Consider the following 18,215-nt stretch of genomic DNA (forward strand, 5'->3'; position numbering starts at 1 on the left):
CGCCTTCAGAGAGTAGGTTACTCAAAGGCATCTAAATGCATCTCCGTTAAAAAGTTGGAGCCAGGTTGTGGTGGCGATCAAAAAAAAATCTAAATTTTTAACTCCCCACCCGCCCCCAACCCACCCGTCCCCGGGAGTGAAAGGTCCCCCCATTGAGTTACTTACCTGGTTCGATGGGTCTCTCTGCTCCCTTTTCCCCTTCTCCTGCAGCTGTTGTGGCAGTCATGTGCACAGTGTAAACCGTGTCCAATACAAGTGTCAGCCAGTACGTTCTCACAGCAGCATTCGTGACATTATCTAAAAGAAAATCAAAATCTGTTAATATATTATGTGGCACGGTTTCATTGATGCCAAATGCAATTCTATGTTAATTTTTAAAATTAACTCTCTTAAAGTTCATGGCATCAAAGCTGCCAAATCTCTTAGAATACTGGCGTGATAAGCTTCAATATACTGAATGCTGTAGCCATGTACTCCTTTTCTGGACCCATTTTATTTCCTATACTTGTCTCATCATCTCCTTTTCCTTGCACCATCATCACTTTTCTCATTTAACCACTCCTGCCGTCCACCCTATCACAGACCTCTCATTTTTTTCCTGCCCCCCTTTTCTCAGGCTCTGTAGTTGCTTAAAAGCTGTTCCATTTCTGATAAAAGATTATTGACCTGAAATGTTGAGGGTAATTTTAATCCCCCAAAATGGCTGGGTTTGTGTTGGATAGGAAAATAAAATTTAAAAATTTCGAACCCAAACCAAAACCTATCTCAAACCTGCCCACATCCGGTTTAACCAGAGGCGCGGATGATCAAACCGCTCTCAGAAGGTGTGGCTCTTATTTAAATATTTTAATGAGGCAGTATGCCTCAGATATTTTTCTCTGTCCCAGATTTAACAGTGGCTGACTGTGTTTCCTGGGCCTCGGGAAACCCAGCAGCTGAAGGGAGGCGAGAACTGCTGCATGAAAGAATTAAGTGCTTTTCAAGCACTGCTTGTAGGCCAGGAGGATAAGGAGTGCCTCCCCCCAAGCAAACCTGTTAACCTCCCAATGATCAGATCCCCCCCCCCCCACTCCCACCTCCCAAGATCCAATGGCCTCCCGATATCTTCCATGACCTGCGATCGCCTCCCTGCAATCTCCTCCCATCAAATTCGGCAGGACCTGAGGGAAACCCCTGCTTCCTGGGTTTCCCGACCGTTAAACTGCCCCCCCCGCCCGCTTACTCCTCAAAAAATAATGGGCCCGTTAACTCTGTATCACTTTCCACAGAGAGCCTGATCAACTGAGTGTTTCCAGCATTTTCTGTTTTGAATTTAAATTTCCAGCATCCACAATATTTTGATTTTTTTTGTTAGAAAGGCATGTTGCACGACAATACTACAATTAAATGTTTCCTGCATCCTCCCCTGAACTGTATACAGTACACCAAGCCATAGTGGATTGCTGCATCAGTGGCGTGATATGACAAACCTCCCAATCTTTACAAATCATGAGCTATGACCACAAGAGTGGCTAGCATTTAAGCCAGGCCTCAAATGTCATACCAGCAACTGTAGCGGCACCTCAGTATTCTGAGTTCTTTTAAAATGTGTGCACAGAAAGACTCTCACACAATTTTTTCTCTTCTAGTAAACATCAGGGCAAATTTGTACAATAAAACAACTGTCAAGTATCAGCTTGGGTCTTGATTCAGCAGTCAGGAATATCATGGGTTCAAAACCCACTGCACGATTTGAGCAGGTAACCATTTCAGTGCTGCTCTGGGGGAGTACTATATTGTCAGAGGTGGCTACCCTTTTTGAGATAGTAACCAAGGCTCTGCCTACAGCTGATGAGTGTGCTGCAATGTAAATTGCACATAAACGAATATCAGAGACTTGTGCACTCAGATTTCCAGGTGCAATTCAGGAACAAACTGCTCCCAGAAAAACCTGGCACCACAGCTTCCAGAGCTGCTATGGACGTCTTAAGTGTTGTGTATGTATAATGTATGTACAGTTACATTAGACCACTGAATGTATCCTCACACTGTATACACAGAGGGTGCTGCTGGTGGAGACCTAAAGGTCACCTGCACACTGCAGGTTAGGTGAGTGGGCAAATGCATGGCAGATGCAGTATAATGTGGATAAATGTGAGGTTATCCACTTTGGGGGCAAAAACAGGAAGGCAGAATATTATCTGAATGGCGGCAGATTAGGAAAAGGGGAGGTGCAACGAGACCTAGGTGTCATGGTACATCAGTCATTGAAAGTTGGCATGCAGGTACAGCAAGCGGTGAAGAAGGCAAATGGTATGTTGGCCTTCATAGCTAGGGGATTTGAGTATAGGAGCAGGGAAACATAGAAACATAGAAACATAGAAAATAGGTGCAGGAGCAGGCCATTCAGCCCTTCTAGCCTGCACCGCCATTCAATGAGTTCATGGCTGAACATGAAACTTCAGTACCCCATTCCTGCTTTCTCGCCATAACCCTTGATCCCCCGAGTAGTAAGGACTTCATCTAACTCCCTTTTGAATATATTTAGTGAATTGGCCTCAACTACTTTCTGTGGTAGAGAATTCCACAGGTTCACCACTCTCTGGGTGAAGAAGTTTCTCCTCATCTCGGTCCTAAATGGCTTACCCCTTATCCTCAGACTGTGACCCCTGGTTCTGGACTTCCCCAACATTGGGAACATTCTTTCTGCATCTAACCTGTCTAAACCCGTCAGAATTTTAAACGTTTCTATGAGGTCCCCTCTCATTCTTCTGAACTCCAGTGAATACAAGCCCAGTTGATCCAATCTTTCTTGATAGGTCAGTCCCGCCATCCCGGGAATCAGTCTGGTGAACCTTCGCTGCACTCCCTCAATAGCAAGAATGTCCTTCCTCAAGTTAGGAGACCAAAACTGTACACAATACTCCAGGTGTGGCCTCACCAAGGCCCTGTACAACTGTAGCAACACCTCCCTGCCCCTGTATTCAAATCCCCTCGCTATGAAGGCCAACATGCCATTTGCTTTCTTAACCGCCTGCTGTACCTGCATGCTAACCTTCAATGACTGATGTACCATGACACCCAGGTCTCGTTGCACCTTCCCTTTTCCTAATCTGTCACCATTCAGATAATAGTCTGTCTCTCTGTTTTTACCACCAAAGTGGATAACCTCACATTTATCCACATTATACTTCATCTGCCATGCATTTGCCCACTCACCTAACCTATCCAAGTCACTCTGCAGCCTAATAGCATCCTCCTCGCAGCTCACACTGCCACCCAACTTAGTATCATCCGCAAATTTGGAGATACTGCATTTAATCCCCTCGTCTAAATCATTAATGTACAATGTAAACAGCTGGGGCCCCAGCACAGAACCTTGCGGCACTCCACTAGTCACTGCCTGCCATTCTGAAAAGTACCCGTTTACTCCTACTCTTTGCTTCCTGTCTGACAACCAGTTCTCAATCCACGTCAGCACACTACCCCCAATCCCATGTGCTTTAACTTTGCACATTAATCTCTTGTGTGGGACCTTGTCGAAAGCCTTCTGAAAGTCCAAATATACCACATCAACTGGTTCTCCTTTGTCCACTTTACTGGAAACATCCTCAAAAAATTCCAGAAGATTTGTCAAGCATGATTTCCCTTTCACAAATCCATGCTGACTTGGACCTATCATGTCACCATTTTCCAGATGCACTGCTATGACATTCTTAATAATTGATTCCATCATTTTACCCACTACTGAGGTCAGGCTGACCGGTCTATAATTCCCTGTTTTCTCTCTCCCTCCTTTTTTAAAAAGTGGGGTTACATTGGCTACCGTCCACTCCATAGGAACTGATCCAGAGTCAATGGAATGTTGGAAAATGACTGTCAATGCATCCGCTATTTCCAAGGCCACCTCCTTAAGTACTCTAGGATGCAGTCCATCAGACCCTGGGGATTTATCGGCCTTCAATCCCATCAATTTCCCCAACACAATTTCCCGACGAATAAAGATTTCCCTCAGTTCCCCCTCCTTACTAGACCCTCTGACCCCTTTTATATCCGGAAGGTTGTTTGTATCCTCCTTAGTGAATACCGAACCAAAGTACTTGTTCAATTGGTCTGCCATTTCTTTGTTCCCCGTTATGACTTCCCCTGATTCTGACTGCAGGGGACCTACGTTTGTCTTCACCAACCTTTTTCTCTTTACATACCTATAGAAACTTTTGCAATCCGCCTTAATGTTCCCTGCAAGCTTCTTCTCGTACTCCATTTTCCCTGCCCTAATCAAACCCTTTGTCCTCCTCTGCTGAGTTCTAAATTTCTCCCAGTCCCCAGGTTCGCTGCTATTTCTGGCCAATTTGTATGCCACTTCCTTGGCTTTAATACTATCCCTGATTTCCCTAGATAGCCACGGTTGAGCCACCTTCCCTTTTTTATTTTTACGCCAGACAGGAATGTACAATTGTTGTCATTCATCCATGCGGTCTCTAAATGTCTGCCATTGCCCATCCACAGTCAACCCCCTAAGTATCATTCGCCAATCTATCCTAGCCAATTCACGCCTCATACCTTCAAAGTTACCCTTCTTTAAGTTCTGGACCATGGTCTCTGAAATTACTGTTTCATTCTCCATCCTAATGCAGAATTCCACCATATTATGGTCACTCTTCCCCAAGGGGCCTCGCACAATGAGATTGCTAATTAATCCTCTCTCATTACACAACACCCAGTCTAAGATGGCCTCCCCCCTAGTTGGTTCCTCAACATATTGGTCTAGAAAACCATCCCTTATGCACTCCAGGAAATCCTCCTCCACCGTATTGCTTCCAGTTTGGCTAGCCCAATCTATGTGCATATTAAAGTCACCCATTATAACTGCTACACCTTTATTGCATGCACCCCTAATTTCCTGTTTGATGCCCTCCCCAACATCCCTATTACTGTTTGGAGGTCTGTACACAACTCCTACTAACGTTTTTTGCCCTTTGGTGTTCTGCAGCTCTACCCATATAGATTCCACATCATCCAAGCTAATGTCTTTCCTAACTATTGCATTAATCTCCTCTTTAACCAGCAATGCTACCCCACCTCCTTTTCCTTTTATTCTATCCTTCCTGAATGTTGAATACCCCTGAATGTTGAGTTCCCAGCCCTGATCATCCTGGAGCCACGTCTCCGTAATCCCAATCACATCATATTTGTTAACATCTATTTGCACAATTAATTCATCCACCTTATTGCGGATACTCCTTGCATTAAGACACTTACTGCAGTTGTACAGGGCCTTGGTGTGGCCTCACCTGGAATATTGTGTTCAGTTTTGGTCTCCTAATCTGAGGAAGGACATTCTTGCTATTGAGGGAGTGCAGCGAAGGTTTACCAGACTGATTCCAGGGATGGCTGGACTGACATATGAGGAGAGATTGGATCGACAGGGCCTTTATTCATTGGAGTTTAGAAGGATGAGAGGGGATTAAATAGAAACATATAAAATTCCGACGGGACGGGATAGGTTAGATGCGGGAAGAATGTTCCTGATGTTGGGAAAGTCCAGAACCAGGGGACACAGTCTAAGGATAAGGGGTAAGCCATTTAGGACTGAGATGAGGAGCAACTTCTTCACTCAGAGAGTTGTTAACCTGTGGAATTCCCTACCGCAGAGAATTGTTGATGCCAGTTCATTGGATATATTCAAGAGGGAGTTAGATATGGCCCTTATGGCTAAAGGGATCAAGGGGTATGGAGAGAAAGCAGGAAAGGGGTACTGAGGTGGATGAACAGCCATGATCTTATTGAATGGTGGTGCAGGCTCGAAGGGCCAAATGGCCTACGTTTCTATGTTTCTATGTAACCAAGTATACAAGGGAGCTCACCTCAATAAATGGACTAAGGTCACAGCAGTTCAATTCGATGCCTTACCTCGTGGAGTCATTATAGAGAGCTTACAGACACAACAACTGGCGACGGGATTACGAATTTCCACGCGCAAAATGGCTAACCTTAGCAACTGTCAACAGTTCGCTGATGGGGAAGATTGGGATGTCTTTGTGGAAAGGCTCGAACATTTTTTCATTGCGAACGACCTGACGGGAGACAACCCGACCTCGCTGGCTGATAAGCGCAGAGATATCCTGCTCAGCAGTTGTGGGCCCACCGTCGATGTCCTTGTCAGGGACTTGCTAACCCCAGCGAAGGCAACAACCAAAACATACGCGGAACTCGTAACGATGATACAGGAACAGCTCAAACCTAAAGAGAGCATCCTCACAGCCAGACACTGGTTATATACACACCAGCGGCCCGAAGGTCAAGGAATTGCAAAATATGCTGCAGACCTGAGACGATTGGCTGCACTGTGTGATTTTGGCGACCACCTCACCGAAGCATTGAGGGACATCTTTATTGGAATCCATGAAGGCCTCCTCCACAGGCTGCTCTCTGCGGACACCATGGTCACCCTGCTGAAGGCAATCAACGTCAGCCAGGCATTGATGGCCTCGGCCTGCGATTCTAAGAGGATGATGACTCACCCCCAGGACTCTTACCCGGCAAGTAGTGTGAACTGACTAGCACCTTTCAGAGGCAAGGTTGCTACCCCGAGTCCCGCAACCCTGAGTCCGCCACATGGGGCCAACCGGCCAGCCCCATGCTGGTGCTGTGGAGGAAATCACAGGCCCACCAGTGCCGATACAGAGACTATACTTGCAAAGGGTGCAACACTAAAGGCCATCTCCAGCGAATGTGTAGAAGAAATTTTACTCACCGAGTCGCTGAAGAGTTGGCCGATCACCCGGGCTCCAGCGCTGATGAAGACGAAGAGAGAGTCAATGAGGCAGCTCAGCCCCAGGAAGAGGTGTACGGAATGTTTACCTGCTCCACCGAGAATTCCACATTGAAAATGGAAGTCGAAATCAACGGTGTTCCAGTCTCGATGGAGGTCGACACAGGGGCGAGCCAATCGCTGATGAATCAGGCGGCCTTCGAGAAAATCTAGGACAATCCCACCGAACGACCTAAAATGCTCCCGATCCAGGTGAAGCTGCTCACACACAAATGACACCATCTCAGTCGTTGGCAGCGTGGATGTCCAGGTATCCCATGGCGGCGCGATGCACAAGCTACCTTTGTGGATCGTTGCTGGGGATGGTCCAACGCTGCTCGGAAGAAGATGGATGAAACAAATTCAAATCTGTTGGAGCTGGGAAAGCCTCCAGGACCTGGCAATCGACGTCCTACGCGGCCCTAAATTTGGATCCATCTCAGCACCTGAAGATCCTACCGTCCGAGTCGACTGCGTGGCGACGACACAGACCGCACAACTCAACGGCGAGATGATCCAACCCAAACGACCAGACCTCACCTTCCGGGCTCCAGTGGCAAAACTCCGAAGGAAGAAGATCGGCGCAGAAGGTAAATTCCCGGCTTCCGTGGCAGAACCTGGGTAGAAAAGGATCACTGCAGCCTACTTCATGGAGAGAGAGAAGATGGCACCCGCACCACGAGGTGAAGCACCTAAAATCAAGATGGCCGTGACCAGACCACGAGGGGCAGCGTTGAGGGAGCAACACGTGATGCCGAGCAGCGAATCGGATTGGGGTAAAGATTGCAAGGCCCTCTTAAAGGAGACCCGCAACCCAGCACAATTAAAGGGACAGTTCCACTCTTTGTACAGCAATGCCGGTGATACTAAACGAGCCAAAGATGGGCAGCGGCAACATTACAAGGATACCCTCAAAGCCTCCCTGGTAAAGTGCAACATCACCACTGACACCTGGGAGACCCTGGCCGAAGACTGCCCGAGGTGGAGAAAGTGCATCCGGGAGGGCGTTGAGTTCTTCGAGTCTCAACGCAAAGAGCACGAAGAGGTCAAGCGCAGACAGCGGAAGGAGCGCGCGGCAAACCAGCCCCACCCACCCCTTCCCTCGATGATTGTCTGTCCCACCTGTGACAGGGTCTGTGGCTCTCGTATTGGACTGTTCAGCCAACAGACAACTCACTTTGGAAATGGAAGCAAGTCTTCCTCGATTCCGAGGGACTGCCTATGATGGACTAATGAAAAAGATGTAATTAACAAATGCAAGTATCTAAATGTACCTTTGAACAGCGATGCCAGTAGGGTACATGAAAAGATGTCATTGACAAATGCGAAGATGTAATTGACAAATGCGAATTTGTAGACAACTAACAATGTCGAGTCGGCTGATTGCGGTCGGAGCCAATGTATCATGAATGTACATGATGAAATGATGTGCGATGCCAGGTTCTACATGTACGCCGACAAAACTAAGGGCAACCTCCCCTGGGAAGCACCTAGGTCCAGCAGACTACCCGGTCATGTAGCCTGCGCCTCCGAGACCAATGTGATGCCCCAGGAAGCGTGGCCACACACAGAGGGAGCATACCCACTGTAGGGCCAGCGATCAACGGACGGCACAGGCACCACCACTGGCACCCTGCCCCAGATCGGCCTTACCTCTCTGGCCATCAGGGCCAGCACCGGGAGCAAGAGGTCAGCACCCTCCAGCCCTCCTGACAGGGCCTGGCGCGACCAGGCTCCCACCACCCTGCAGCTTTCAAAGGAGGACAGGGAGGCCACACATTCCTGTGGCTCTGCCCATCACTAGGCAACAGCAAAGGCACTGAGACTCAGCCAGGCGAGCGAACCGAGCCTACCCAGCTGGCAGGAGGCGCAGCACTGCCATCAGACAACCCGGACACAGTCCGGGCACTCTGGAACTAGCGTCCTCACCCACCTGCACCTACACACCAGGGGCAAGACTGTAATACCATGTATGTACCTTACCTGTAATATGTACTTGTTCCACTACTGCTGAACCCAAACAGGGATATAACGAATCCTATTTTTTATTCTCTGTACATGTATGCCAAGGCAGATGTCGAGCCACACACATGGTCTATGGGGGGTGGGGGGGGTGGGGGCGGTGGAAATGGATGTATGTAGCCATGGACACACATGGATCACATCCAGAACCCACACAACCCCAACTGCAATCTTCAACCGTCCACCGTCCCAATGTTGTGGCAAAAAGGACTTAGTGGGGTCTATAAGGAGAGAGCCATTCCGAAGTACAGACAAATTGCAAGGGCTTTGGGCACTCAAGTCGAGGGCCAGAGCACACAGTGCAAAGGCCAGTGGCACAAGACAAGGGGGAGTGATGTTGTGTATGTATAATGTATGTACAGTTACATTAGACCATTGAATGTATCCTCACACTGTATACACTATACCTGTACCACCAGAGGTAGAGTAGTCTGGTTTTCCGCACGCTCCTTCTGCTGTCTGCGTTTGGTTTCTGCATGCTCTCGGCAACGAGACTCGAGGTGTTCAGTGCCCTCCCAGATGCTCTTCCTCCACTTCGGGCAGTCGTGGGCCGGGGATTCCCAGGTGCCAGTGGGGATGTTGCATTTTATCAAGGAGGCTTTGAGGTGTCCTTGAAATATTTCTTCTGCCCACCTGGGGCTCGCTTGCCGTGTAGGAATTTTGATTAGAGCGCTTGCTTTGGGAGTCTTGTGTCGGGCATGCAGACGATGTGGAGCTGGTCGAGTGTGGTCAGTGCTTTGATGCTGTGGTGTTGGCCTGATCGAGAACACTGACGTTGGTGCGTCTATCCTCCCAGTGGATTTGCAGGATCTTGCAGAGGCAGCGCTGGTGATACTTCTCCAGCGCTTTGAGGTGTCTACTGTATATGAGCCATGAGAATCCTCCTCAACCGTCTTCTCTCTGTGGCTGAAGAGCTCCTCCCAGAGTCACAATGCGGATTCCATCCACGAAGGGGTACAACGGACATGATCTCCACCGTGCGACAATAACAAGAGAAATGCAGGGAACAGCACCAACCCTTGTAAATGACATTCTTTGACCTCACAAAGGCCTTTAACACTGTCAACCGTGAGGGACTATGGAGCATCCTCCCCTAGCCTCAAAAGTTTGTCACCATCCTCTGCCTGCTCCACGACGACATGCAAGTAGGTGGAGTAACAAGGGACTGATGGTACTGAAATAGGCAGAGGGTGGTTAACTGTGAGGCTTCTCCTTTCATTCCAAGTAGGGCATGCAGAAACGGTTGTGTAGTCGGGGGAGGGGGGAATTCCTATTCTGTGGTAGGAACACAGTTGTTATTGGCTCAGGAGAGGCCCATGCAAATGTCTTCAGCAACTGCCGAGGGGCTTGTGGTTGATTCCCATCATCTGTCTTCAAATGAGCCATTTGCTGACAAAGGTAGGGGTGGGCGGAAGGGGGTTGTATATTTGTGAAAACAGCCTCCATCATTAACTGTAAACAACCAGCACCATTCTGCATCAAGTGTTGAATACTTGAACTGAAAAGCAAGGAAATGTATCGAACGGAACTGCCGTCAGCACCCAAATGTAGTGTATGAGATTGCTGACCGCAGCTAAATGGACTGAACTGCTTTTGAATGTACTGTACAAATTTTTATATGAATAAAGTATATTTTGAAATATTAAAAAAATCAAGTGCTGAAACTGCAAAACCATTTTTTAATTCGAAAGACTAAAAATGAAGACCTTTCTAGACAATACCAACTTATTCCTTAATGTTGTGTCTGTAAGCACTCTGGTAATGACTCCACGAGGTACGGTATCGTACTTGAACTGTTTATTTATTGCAGCTCCTGAATGAAGATACAGTGAGGTGAGCTCCCTTTTATACTTGGTTACCTGCAGTGTATTGTGGAGACAAGCCTGGTGGAGACCTAAGGGTCACCTGCACACTGCAGGTAACCAAGTAGGGCATGCGGGTTGTGTAGAGGACACAGAAAGGCTGCAAAGAGATTTAGATAGGTTAAGCGAATGGGCTAAGGTTTGGCAGATGGAATACAATGTCAGAAAGTGTGAGGTCATCCACCTTGGGAAAAAAAACAGCAAAAGGGAATATTATTTGAATGGGGAGAAATTACAACATGCTGCGGTGCAGAGGGACCTGGGGGTCCTTGTGCATGAATCCCAAAAAGTTAGTTTTCAGGTGCAGCAGGTAATCAGGAAGGCGAATGGAATGTTGGCCTTCATTGCAAGAGGGATGGAGTACAAAAGCAGGGAGGTCCTTCTGCAACTGTATCGGGTATTGGTGAGGCCGCACCTGGAGTACTGCGTGCAGTTTTGGTCACCTTACTTAAGGAAGGATATACTAGCTTTGGAGGGTGTACAGAGACGATTCACGAGGCTGATTCCGGAGATGAGGGGGTTACCTTATGATGATAGATTGAGTAGACTGGGTCTTTACTCGTTGGAGTTCAGAAGGATGAGGGGTGCTCTTATAGAAACATTTAAAATAATGAAAGGGATAGACAAGATAGAGGCAGAGAGGTTGTTTCCACTGGTCGGGGAGACTAGAACTAGGGGGCACAGCCTCAAAATACGGGGAAGCCAATTTAAAACCGAGTTGAGAAGGAATCTCTTCTCCCAGAGGGTTGTGAATCTGTGGAATTCTCTGCCCAAGGAAGCAGTTGAGGCTAGTTCATTGAATATATTCAAGTCACAGATAGATAGATTTTTAACCAATAAGGGAATTAAGGGTTACGGGGAGCGGGCGGGTAAGTGGAGCTGAGTCCACGGCCAGATCAGCCATGATCTTGTTGAATGGCGGAGCAGGCTCGAGGGACTAGATGGCCTACTCCTGTTCCTAATTCTTATGTACTTGGAATGAAAGGAGAAGCCTCACAGTTAACCACCCTCCGCCTATTTCAGTACCATCAGTCCCCTGTTACTCCACCTACTTGCATGTCGTCGTGGAGCAGGTGGAGGATGGTGACAAACTTTTGGGGGCAGGGGAGGATGCTCCATAGTCCCTCACGGTTGACAATGTTAAAGGCCTTTGTGAGGTCAAAGAATGTCATTTACAAGGGTTGGTGCTGTTCCCTGCATTTCTCTTGTAGTTGTCGCACGGTGGAGATCATGTCCGTTGTACCCCTTCGTGGACGGAATCCGCATTGTGACTCTGGGAGGAGCTCTTCAGCCACAGAGAGAAGACGGTTGAGGAGGATTCTCATGGCTCAGAGACGTGGACCATATACAGTAGACACCTCAAAGCGCTGGAGAAGTATCACCAGCGCTGCCTCTGCAAGATCCTGCAAATCCACTGGGAGGATAGACGCACCAACGTCTGTGTTCTCGATCAGGCCAACATCCCCAGCATCAAAGCACTGACCACACTCGACCAGCTCCACATCGTCTGCATGCCTGACACAAGACTCCCAAAGCAAGCGCTCTAATCAAAATTCCTACACGGCAAGCGAGCCCCAGGTGGGCAGAAGAAATGTTTCAAGGACACCCTCAAAGCCTCCTTGATAAAATGCAACATCCCCACTGGCACCTGGGAATCCCCGGCCCACGACTGCCCGAAGTGGAGGAAGAGCATCTGGGAGGGCACTGAACACCTCGAGTCTCGTTGCCGAGAGCATGCAGAAACCAAACGCAGACAGCAGAAGGAGCGTGCGGAAAACCAGACTACTCTACCTCTGGTGGTACAGGTATAGTGTATACAGTGTGAGGATACATTCAATGGTCTAATGTAACTGTACATACATTATACATACACAACATCACTCCCCCTTGTCTTGTGCCACTGGCCTTTGCACTGTGTGCTCTGGCCCTCGACTTGAGTGCCCAAAGCCCTTGCAATTTGTCTGTGCTTGGGAATGGCTCTCTCCCTGTAGACCCCCCTAAGTCCTTTTTGCCACAACATTGGGAAATTGTCAGCAGTGGACGGTTGAAGATTGCAGTGGGGGTTGTGTGGGTTCTGGATGTGATCCATGTGTGTCCATGGCTACATACATCCATTTCCACCGCCCCCACCCCCCATAGACCATGTGTGTGGCTCGACATCTGCCTTGGCATACATGTACAGAGAATAAAAAATAGGATTCGTTATATCCCTGTTTGGGTTCAGCAGTAGTGGAACAAGTACATATTACAGGTAAGATACATACATGGTATTACAGTCTTGCCCCTGGTGTGTAGGTGCAGGTGGGTGAGGACGCTAGTTCCAGAGTGCCCGGACTGTGTCCGGGTTGTCTGATGGCAGTGCTGCGCCTCCTGCCAGCTGGGTAGGCTCGATTCGCTCGCCTGGCTGAGCCTCAGTGCCTTTGCTGCTGCCTAGTGGTGGGCAGAGCCACAGGAATGTGTGGCCTCCCTGTCCTCCTTTGAAGGCTGCAGGGTGGTGGGAGCCTGGTCGCCCCAGGCCCTGTCAGGAGGGCTGGAGGGTGCTGGCCTCTTGCTCCCGGTGAGGTAAGGCCGATCTGGGGCAGGGTGCCAGTGGTGGTGCCTGTGCCATCCATTGATCACTGGCCCTACAGTGGGTATGCTCCCTCTATGTGTGGCCACGCTCCCTGGGGCATCACATTGGTCTCGGAGGCGCAGGCTACATGATCGGGTAGTCCGCTGGACCTGGGTGCTTCCCAGGGGAGGTTGCCCTTGGTTTTGTCCACTTTCCTTCAACCACTGTCTGTCCCACCTGTGCCAGAGACTGTAATTCCCGTATTGGACTGTACAGTCACCTGATAATTCACTTTTAGAGTGGAATCAAGTCTTCCTCGATTTCAAGGGACTGCCTATGATGACTCCATCTACTGCTTGACACAACAGAGGTATAGAGTACAAAAGCAAGTCATGCTAAACCTTTATAAAACACTGGTTAGGCCTCAGCTGCAGTATTGTGTACAATTCTGTATACCGCACTTTAGGAAATATGTCAAGGCCTCAGAGAGGGTGCAGAGGAGATTTACTAGAATGGTATCAGAGATGCGGGGCTTCAGTTACGTGGAGAGACTAGAGAAGCTTGGGTTGTTCTCCTTAGAGCAGAGAGGTTCAACATGAGATTTAATAGAGGTCTTCAAAATCTTGAAGGGTTTTGATAGAGTAAATAACGAGCTGGTTAGAAAGCAGCACTGTTCATGGAATCATGCAATGATACAGCAAAGGAGGCCATAAGGAGAAATAGTTTCCACTGGCAGAAGAGTCAATAACCAGAGGACACAGATTTAAGATAATTGGCAAAGGAACCAGAGGCAAGATGAGGAGAATTTTTTTATGCAGCTCGTCATTATGATCTGGAATGCACTGCCTGAAAGGAAGATTCATTAATAACTTTCAAAAGGAAATTGGATAAATACTTGAATTAGTTAAATTTGCAGGGTATAGGGAAAGAGCAGGAGAGTGGATTGGCTAGCTTTATCAAAGAGCCAGCACGGGCAAGATGGGCTGAATGGCTTCCTTCAGTGCTGTATCTTAAACGATAAGGGGATAAGGGGTTATGGGGAGCGGGCGGAGAAGTGGAGCTGAGTCCATGATCAGATCAGCCATGATCTTAATGAATGGCGGAGCAGGCTCGAGGGGCCTTATGGCCTACTCCTGCTCCTATTTCTTATGTTCTTATGTTCTTATCATTCTATGATTCTATGAATAGTGCTGCTCTCTATCCAGCTCCCTGCAAAGCAGACTGCAGGGGTGCCCAGACTACTGGGTGGGTGTTGCTGCCATCTCAGCCATGTGTTGTGATCTACAATTGTATTTTGTACTGTGTTTTGTATCACCTAAAGTAGTTGTATTTTAGATTTTCTTAATATTACTGAATTATTTAAAGCCAGTTGTGAACTATAAGAACGAGTGCTTGTATTCTTTGTGCTGTTACTCAGGAATCCAAGAAACTGCTAACCCCAATGAAATAAAAAGATGTTTAGAAACAGCATTGGAAAAGAAAACTAATTAACAGAGCTGTGAATTCAGTTAAAGCAATCTTGAGAAAGACTAACAAGGAATAGGAGTAAAAACAGAAAATGCTGGAAACACTCAGCAGGTTAGGCAGCATCTGTGGAGAGAGAAACAGGGTTAAGCTTCAGGTCATCAGAACCTGGAGAGAAGGATCATTTAAATTGAGTCCCATTGAGTCTGAGATAAATTGAGTCCCATTGTTGAAAATGCTAAATGAGTACATTTGCTGAGATAAGACTGTCTAGGTTGGCAGAACTTTGTTATGAATAAATGGACCATCAATAGAGCTAACTGTCCAACTGGAGAGCAGCCAAGCTCCAGATCCTCTGAAGGGAGGGACATTCAAATGCCTCAGGGGAGACGACCAACTAACACTGAAGGAAGAGCGAAGAAAGAATACTTCCCTTATGACTAAATCAGTACTATTGTGAGATTCTCTGTTTATTAAGTTGTGAAATGAATGTACCCAAGTTTGTAATCGAATGAGCATTACATATAGAAAGGTAAAGGAAAGGAAAGTTCCTCTATGTTTCTGCCTTTTCTGTACTTGGGATCCCTTTGTCTAAACCTTCACAGATCGATGATCTATCATCATCATCATCATCATAGGCAGTCCCTCAGAATCGAGGAAGACTTGCTTCCACTCCTGAAGTGAGTTCTTTGGTGGCTGAACAATCCAATATGAGAGACGCAGACTCTGTCACAGGTGGGACAGATATTCGCCGAGGGAAGGGTTGAGTGGGACTGGTTTATCGCACGCTCCTTCCGCTGCCTGCACTTGACCTCTTCACGTTCTCGGCGTCGAGATTCGAAGAGCTCAATGCCCTCCCGGATGCACTTTCTCCACCTAGGGCGGTCTTCGGCCAAAGACTCCCAGGTGTCAGTGGTGATGTCGCACTTTATCAGGGAGGCTTTGAGGGTGTTCTTGTAACTTTTCCACTGTCCACCTTTGGGTCGTTTGTCATGAAAGAGCTCCGCATAGAGCATTTGCTTCGGATTAATATCAGGTTAATATTGAACAAGTGATGTCCTACTATCATGACAGATTTAGATTTATTACCCAACAAATTAGCATCCCAGATGGGACCCAAAACAAAAGGTAGAACCATTGATAACGAAGCCAGGAATTTTAGAAAAGTGGGAAGTTTATGTTGAATACGACTCACTATTAGAAGTGTTACAAGCCCGTAGACCACTCCATCAAAGGAGAACCTGTTCAACCTGCGCCGTCTCCAGGCCAGGTCCAAGACCACCCCAACCTCTATCGTCACGCTACAGTACACGGACGACGCCTGCATCTGCACACATACAGAGGCTGAACTACAGGACATAGTCAACGTATTTACTGAGGCGTAAGAAAGCCTTACGCTAAACATCCGGAAGACAAAGGTCCTCCACCAGCCTGTCCTCGCCACACAGCACTGCTCCCCAGTCATCAAGATCCACGGTGCGGCCCTGGACAACGTGGACCATTTCCCATTCCTCGGGAGCCTCTTATCAACAAGAGCAGACATTGACGACGAGATTCAACACCGCCTCCGGTGTGCCAGTGTAGCCTTCGGCCACCTGAGGAAAAGAGTGTTCAAACACCAGGCCCTCAAATCTGCCACCAAACTCATGGTCTACAGGGCTGTAGTAATACCCGCCCTCCTGAATGGCTCAGAGACATGGATCATGTACAGTAGACACCTCAAGTCGCTGGAGAAACACCACCAACAATGCCTCCACAAAATCCTACAAATCCCCTGGGAGGACAGACGCACCAACATTAGCATCCTCGACCAGGCCAACATCCCCAGCATTGCAACACAGACCACACTTGATTAGCTTCGCTGGGCAGGCCACATCGTTCGCATGCCAAACACGAGACTCCCAAAGCAAGCACTTTATTTGGAACTCCTTCACCGCAAACGAGCAAAGGTGGAAGAGAAAGAGGACACCCTCAAAGCCTCCCTGACAAAGTGCAACATCCCCACTGACACCTGGGAGTCCCTGGCCAAAGACCGCCCTAAGTGGAGGAAGTGCATCCAGGAGGGCGCTGAGCACCTCGAGTCTCATCGCCGAGAGCATGCAGAAATCAAGCGCAGGCAGCGGAAAGAGAGTGTGGCAAACCAGTCCCACCCACCCCTTCCCTCAACGACTATCTGTCCCACCTGTGACAGGGATTGTGGTTCTTGTATTGGACTGTTTAGCCACCTAAGGACTCATTTTAAGAGTGGAAGCAAATCTTTCTCGATTCCAAGGGACTGCCTGTGATGATGATGATTACTGTTTTGGATTTAGGAGTTGAGTCACGATCTATGGTTTCAGTTCATAATGACTATCACCTTAGCAGCCACATCCAAACCCATGACGATTGTGCACAATGGAATCAGTCACGACAGGAAGTAACCACATTTCTGCTACATTTTTCTTAATGTCATAAGCTGCTTGTATGTTCAACAAGTGAAACTCCCAATTCTTAGAGAAGCAGATGTGTGGAACCATGATTCCCAAGACTTTAGATAAAACAACATACTATACCATTAAAATATGAAGTAAAAGTAGAAAATGCTGGAAATACAAAGCATCTGAAAGAGAAAAATAAGTTAATAAAGTGACTGTGACCTTTGATCATGCATTCAGTTTATTATTGATAATTTCTGTTTCAGTTCACATTTTTCAGCATTTACAGTTTTATTTTTCTATCCATCATAAAAATGTTCACACCTGGATCTCTTGTGTTATAGGGAAACAGATATTATGCCCATTCGGCCCATCGTATATGTGCCGGCTCTTTGAAAGAGCTATCCAATTAGTCCCACTCCACTGTTCTTTCCCCAAAGCCCAGCAAATATTTTCTTTTCAAGTATTTAGTCAAATCCCTTTTGAAACTTATTATTGAATCTTTTTCCACCGATCTTTCAAGCCAAGCATTCCAGATCATAACAACTCAACGGGTAAAATATTTTTCCTCATGTCGCCTCTGGTTCTTTGGCCAATTACCTTAAATCTGTGTCCTCTGGTTACCGACCCTTCTACCACTGGAAACAGTATCTCTATCATTTACTCTATTAAAACCTTCAAGATCTCCACTTTACCTTCTCTGCTCGAAGGAGAACAACCCGAGTTTATCTCGTCTCTCCACATAACTGAAGTTCCACATCCCTGTATCATTCTTGTAAGTATCCTCTGCACCCTCATCCTTCCTAAAGTGTGGTGCCCAGGATTGTCCACAATACTCCAGCTGGGGCCTAACCAATGTTTTATAACACTGTGATTCACTCCACGTGATATCAAGAAACAGATGAGTGCGCTGGATGCAGCAATGGCTACGGGCCCCAACAACATCCCGGCTGTCCTGCTGAACACTTGGGCTCCACAACTAGCTGTGCCTCTAGCCAAGCTGTTCCAGTACAGCTACAACACTGGCATCTACCTGACAATGTGGAAAATTGCCCAGGAATGTCCTGTCCACAAAAAGCGGGACAAATGAAATCCAGCCAATTACCATC

The 18,215-nt window shown here is 47.6% G+C and overlaps 1 protein-coding gene across 1 annotated transcript in view; it reads right to left on the minus strand.

Annotated features, from left to right (window-relative positions):
• The window catches only part of LOC139268115 (interleukin-12 receptor subunit beta-2-like), a 186,658-nt gene that overhangs the window by 76,112 nt on the left and 92,331 nt on the right, over positions 1-18,215 (minus strand). The window contains exon 13 of the mRNA XM_070886134.1: positions 166-297. Within this exon, the coding sequence (XP_070742235.1) occupies positions 166-297 (132 nt within the window). The remainder of the gene's footprint in view (positions 1-165; positions 298-18,215) is intronic.

Source organism: Pristiophorus japonicus, chromosome 8, assembly GCF_044704955.1.
Source record: "Pristiophorus japonicus isolate sPriJap1 chromosome 8, sPriJap1.hap1, whole genome shotgun sequence".
Lineage (NCBI taxonomy): Eukaryota > Metazoa > Chordata > Chondrichthyes > Pristiophoridae > Pristiophorus > Pristiophorus japonicus.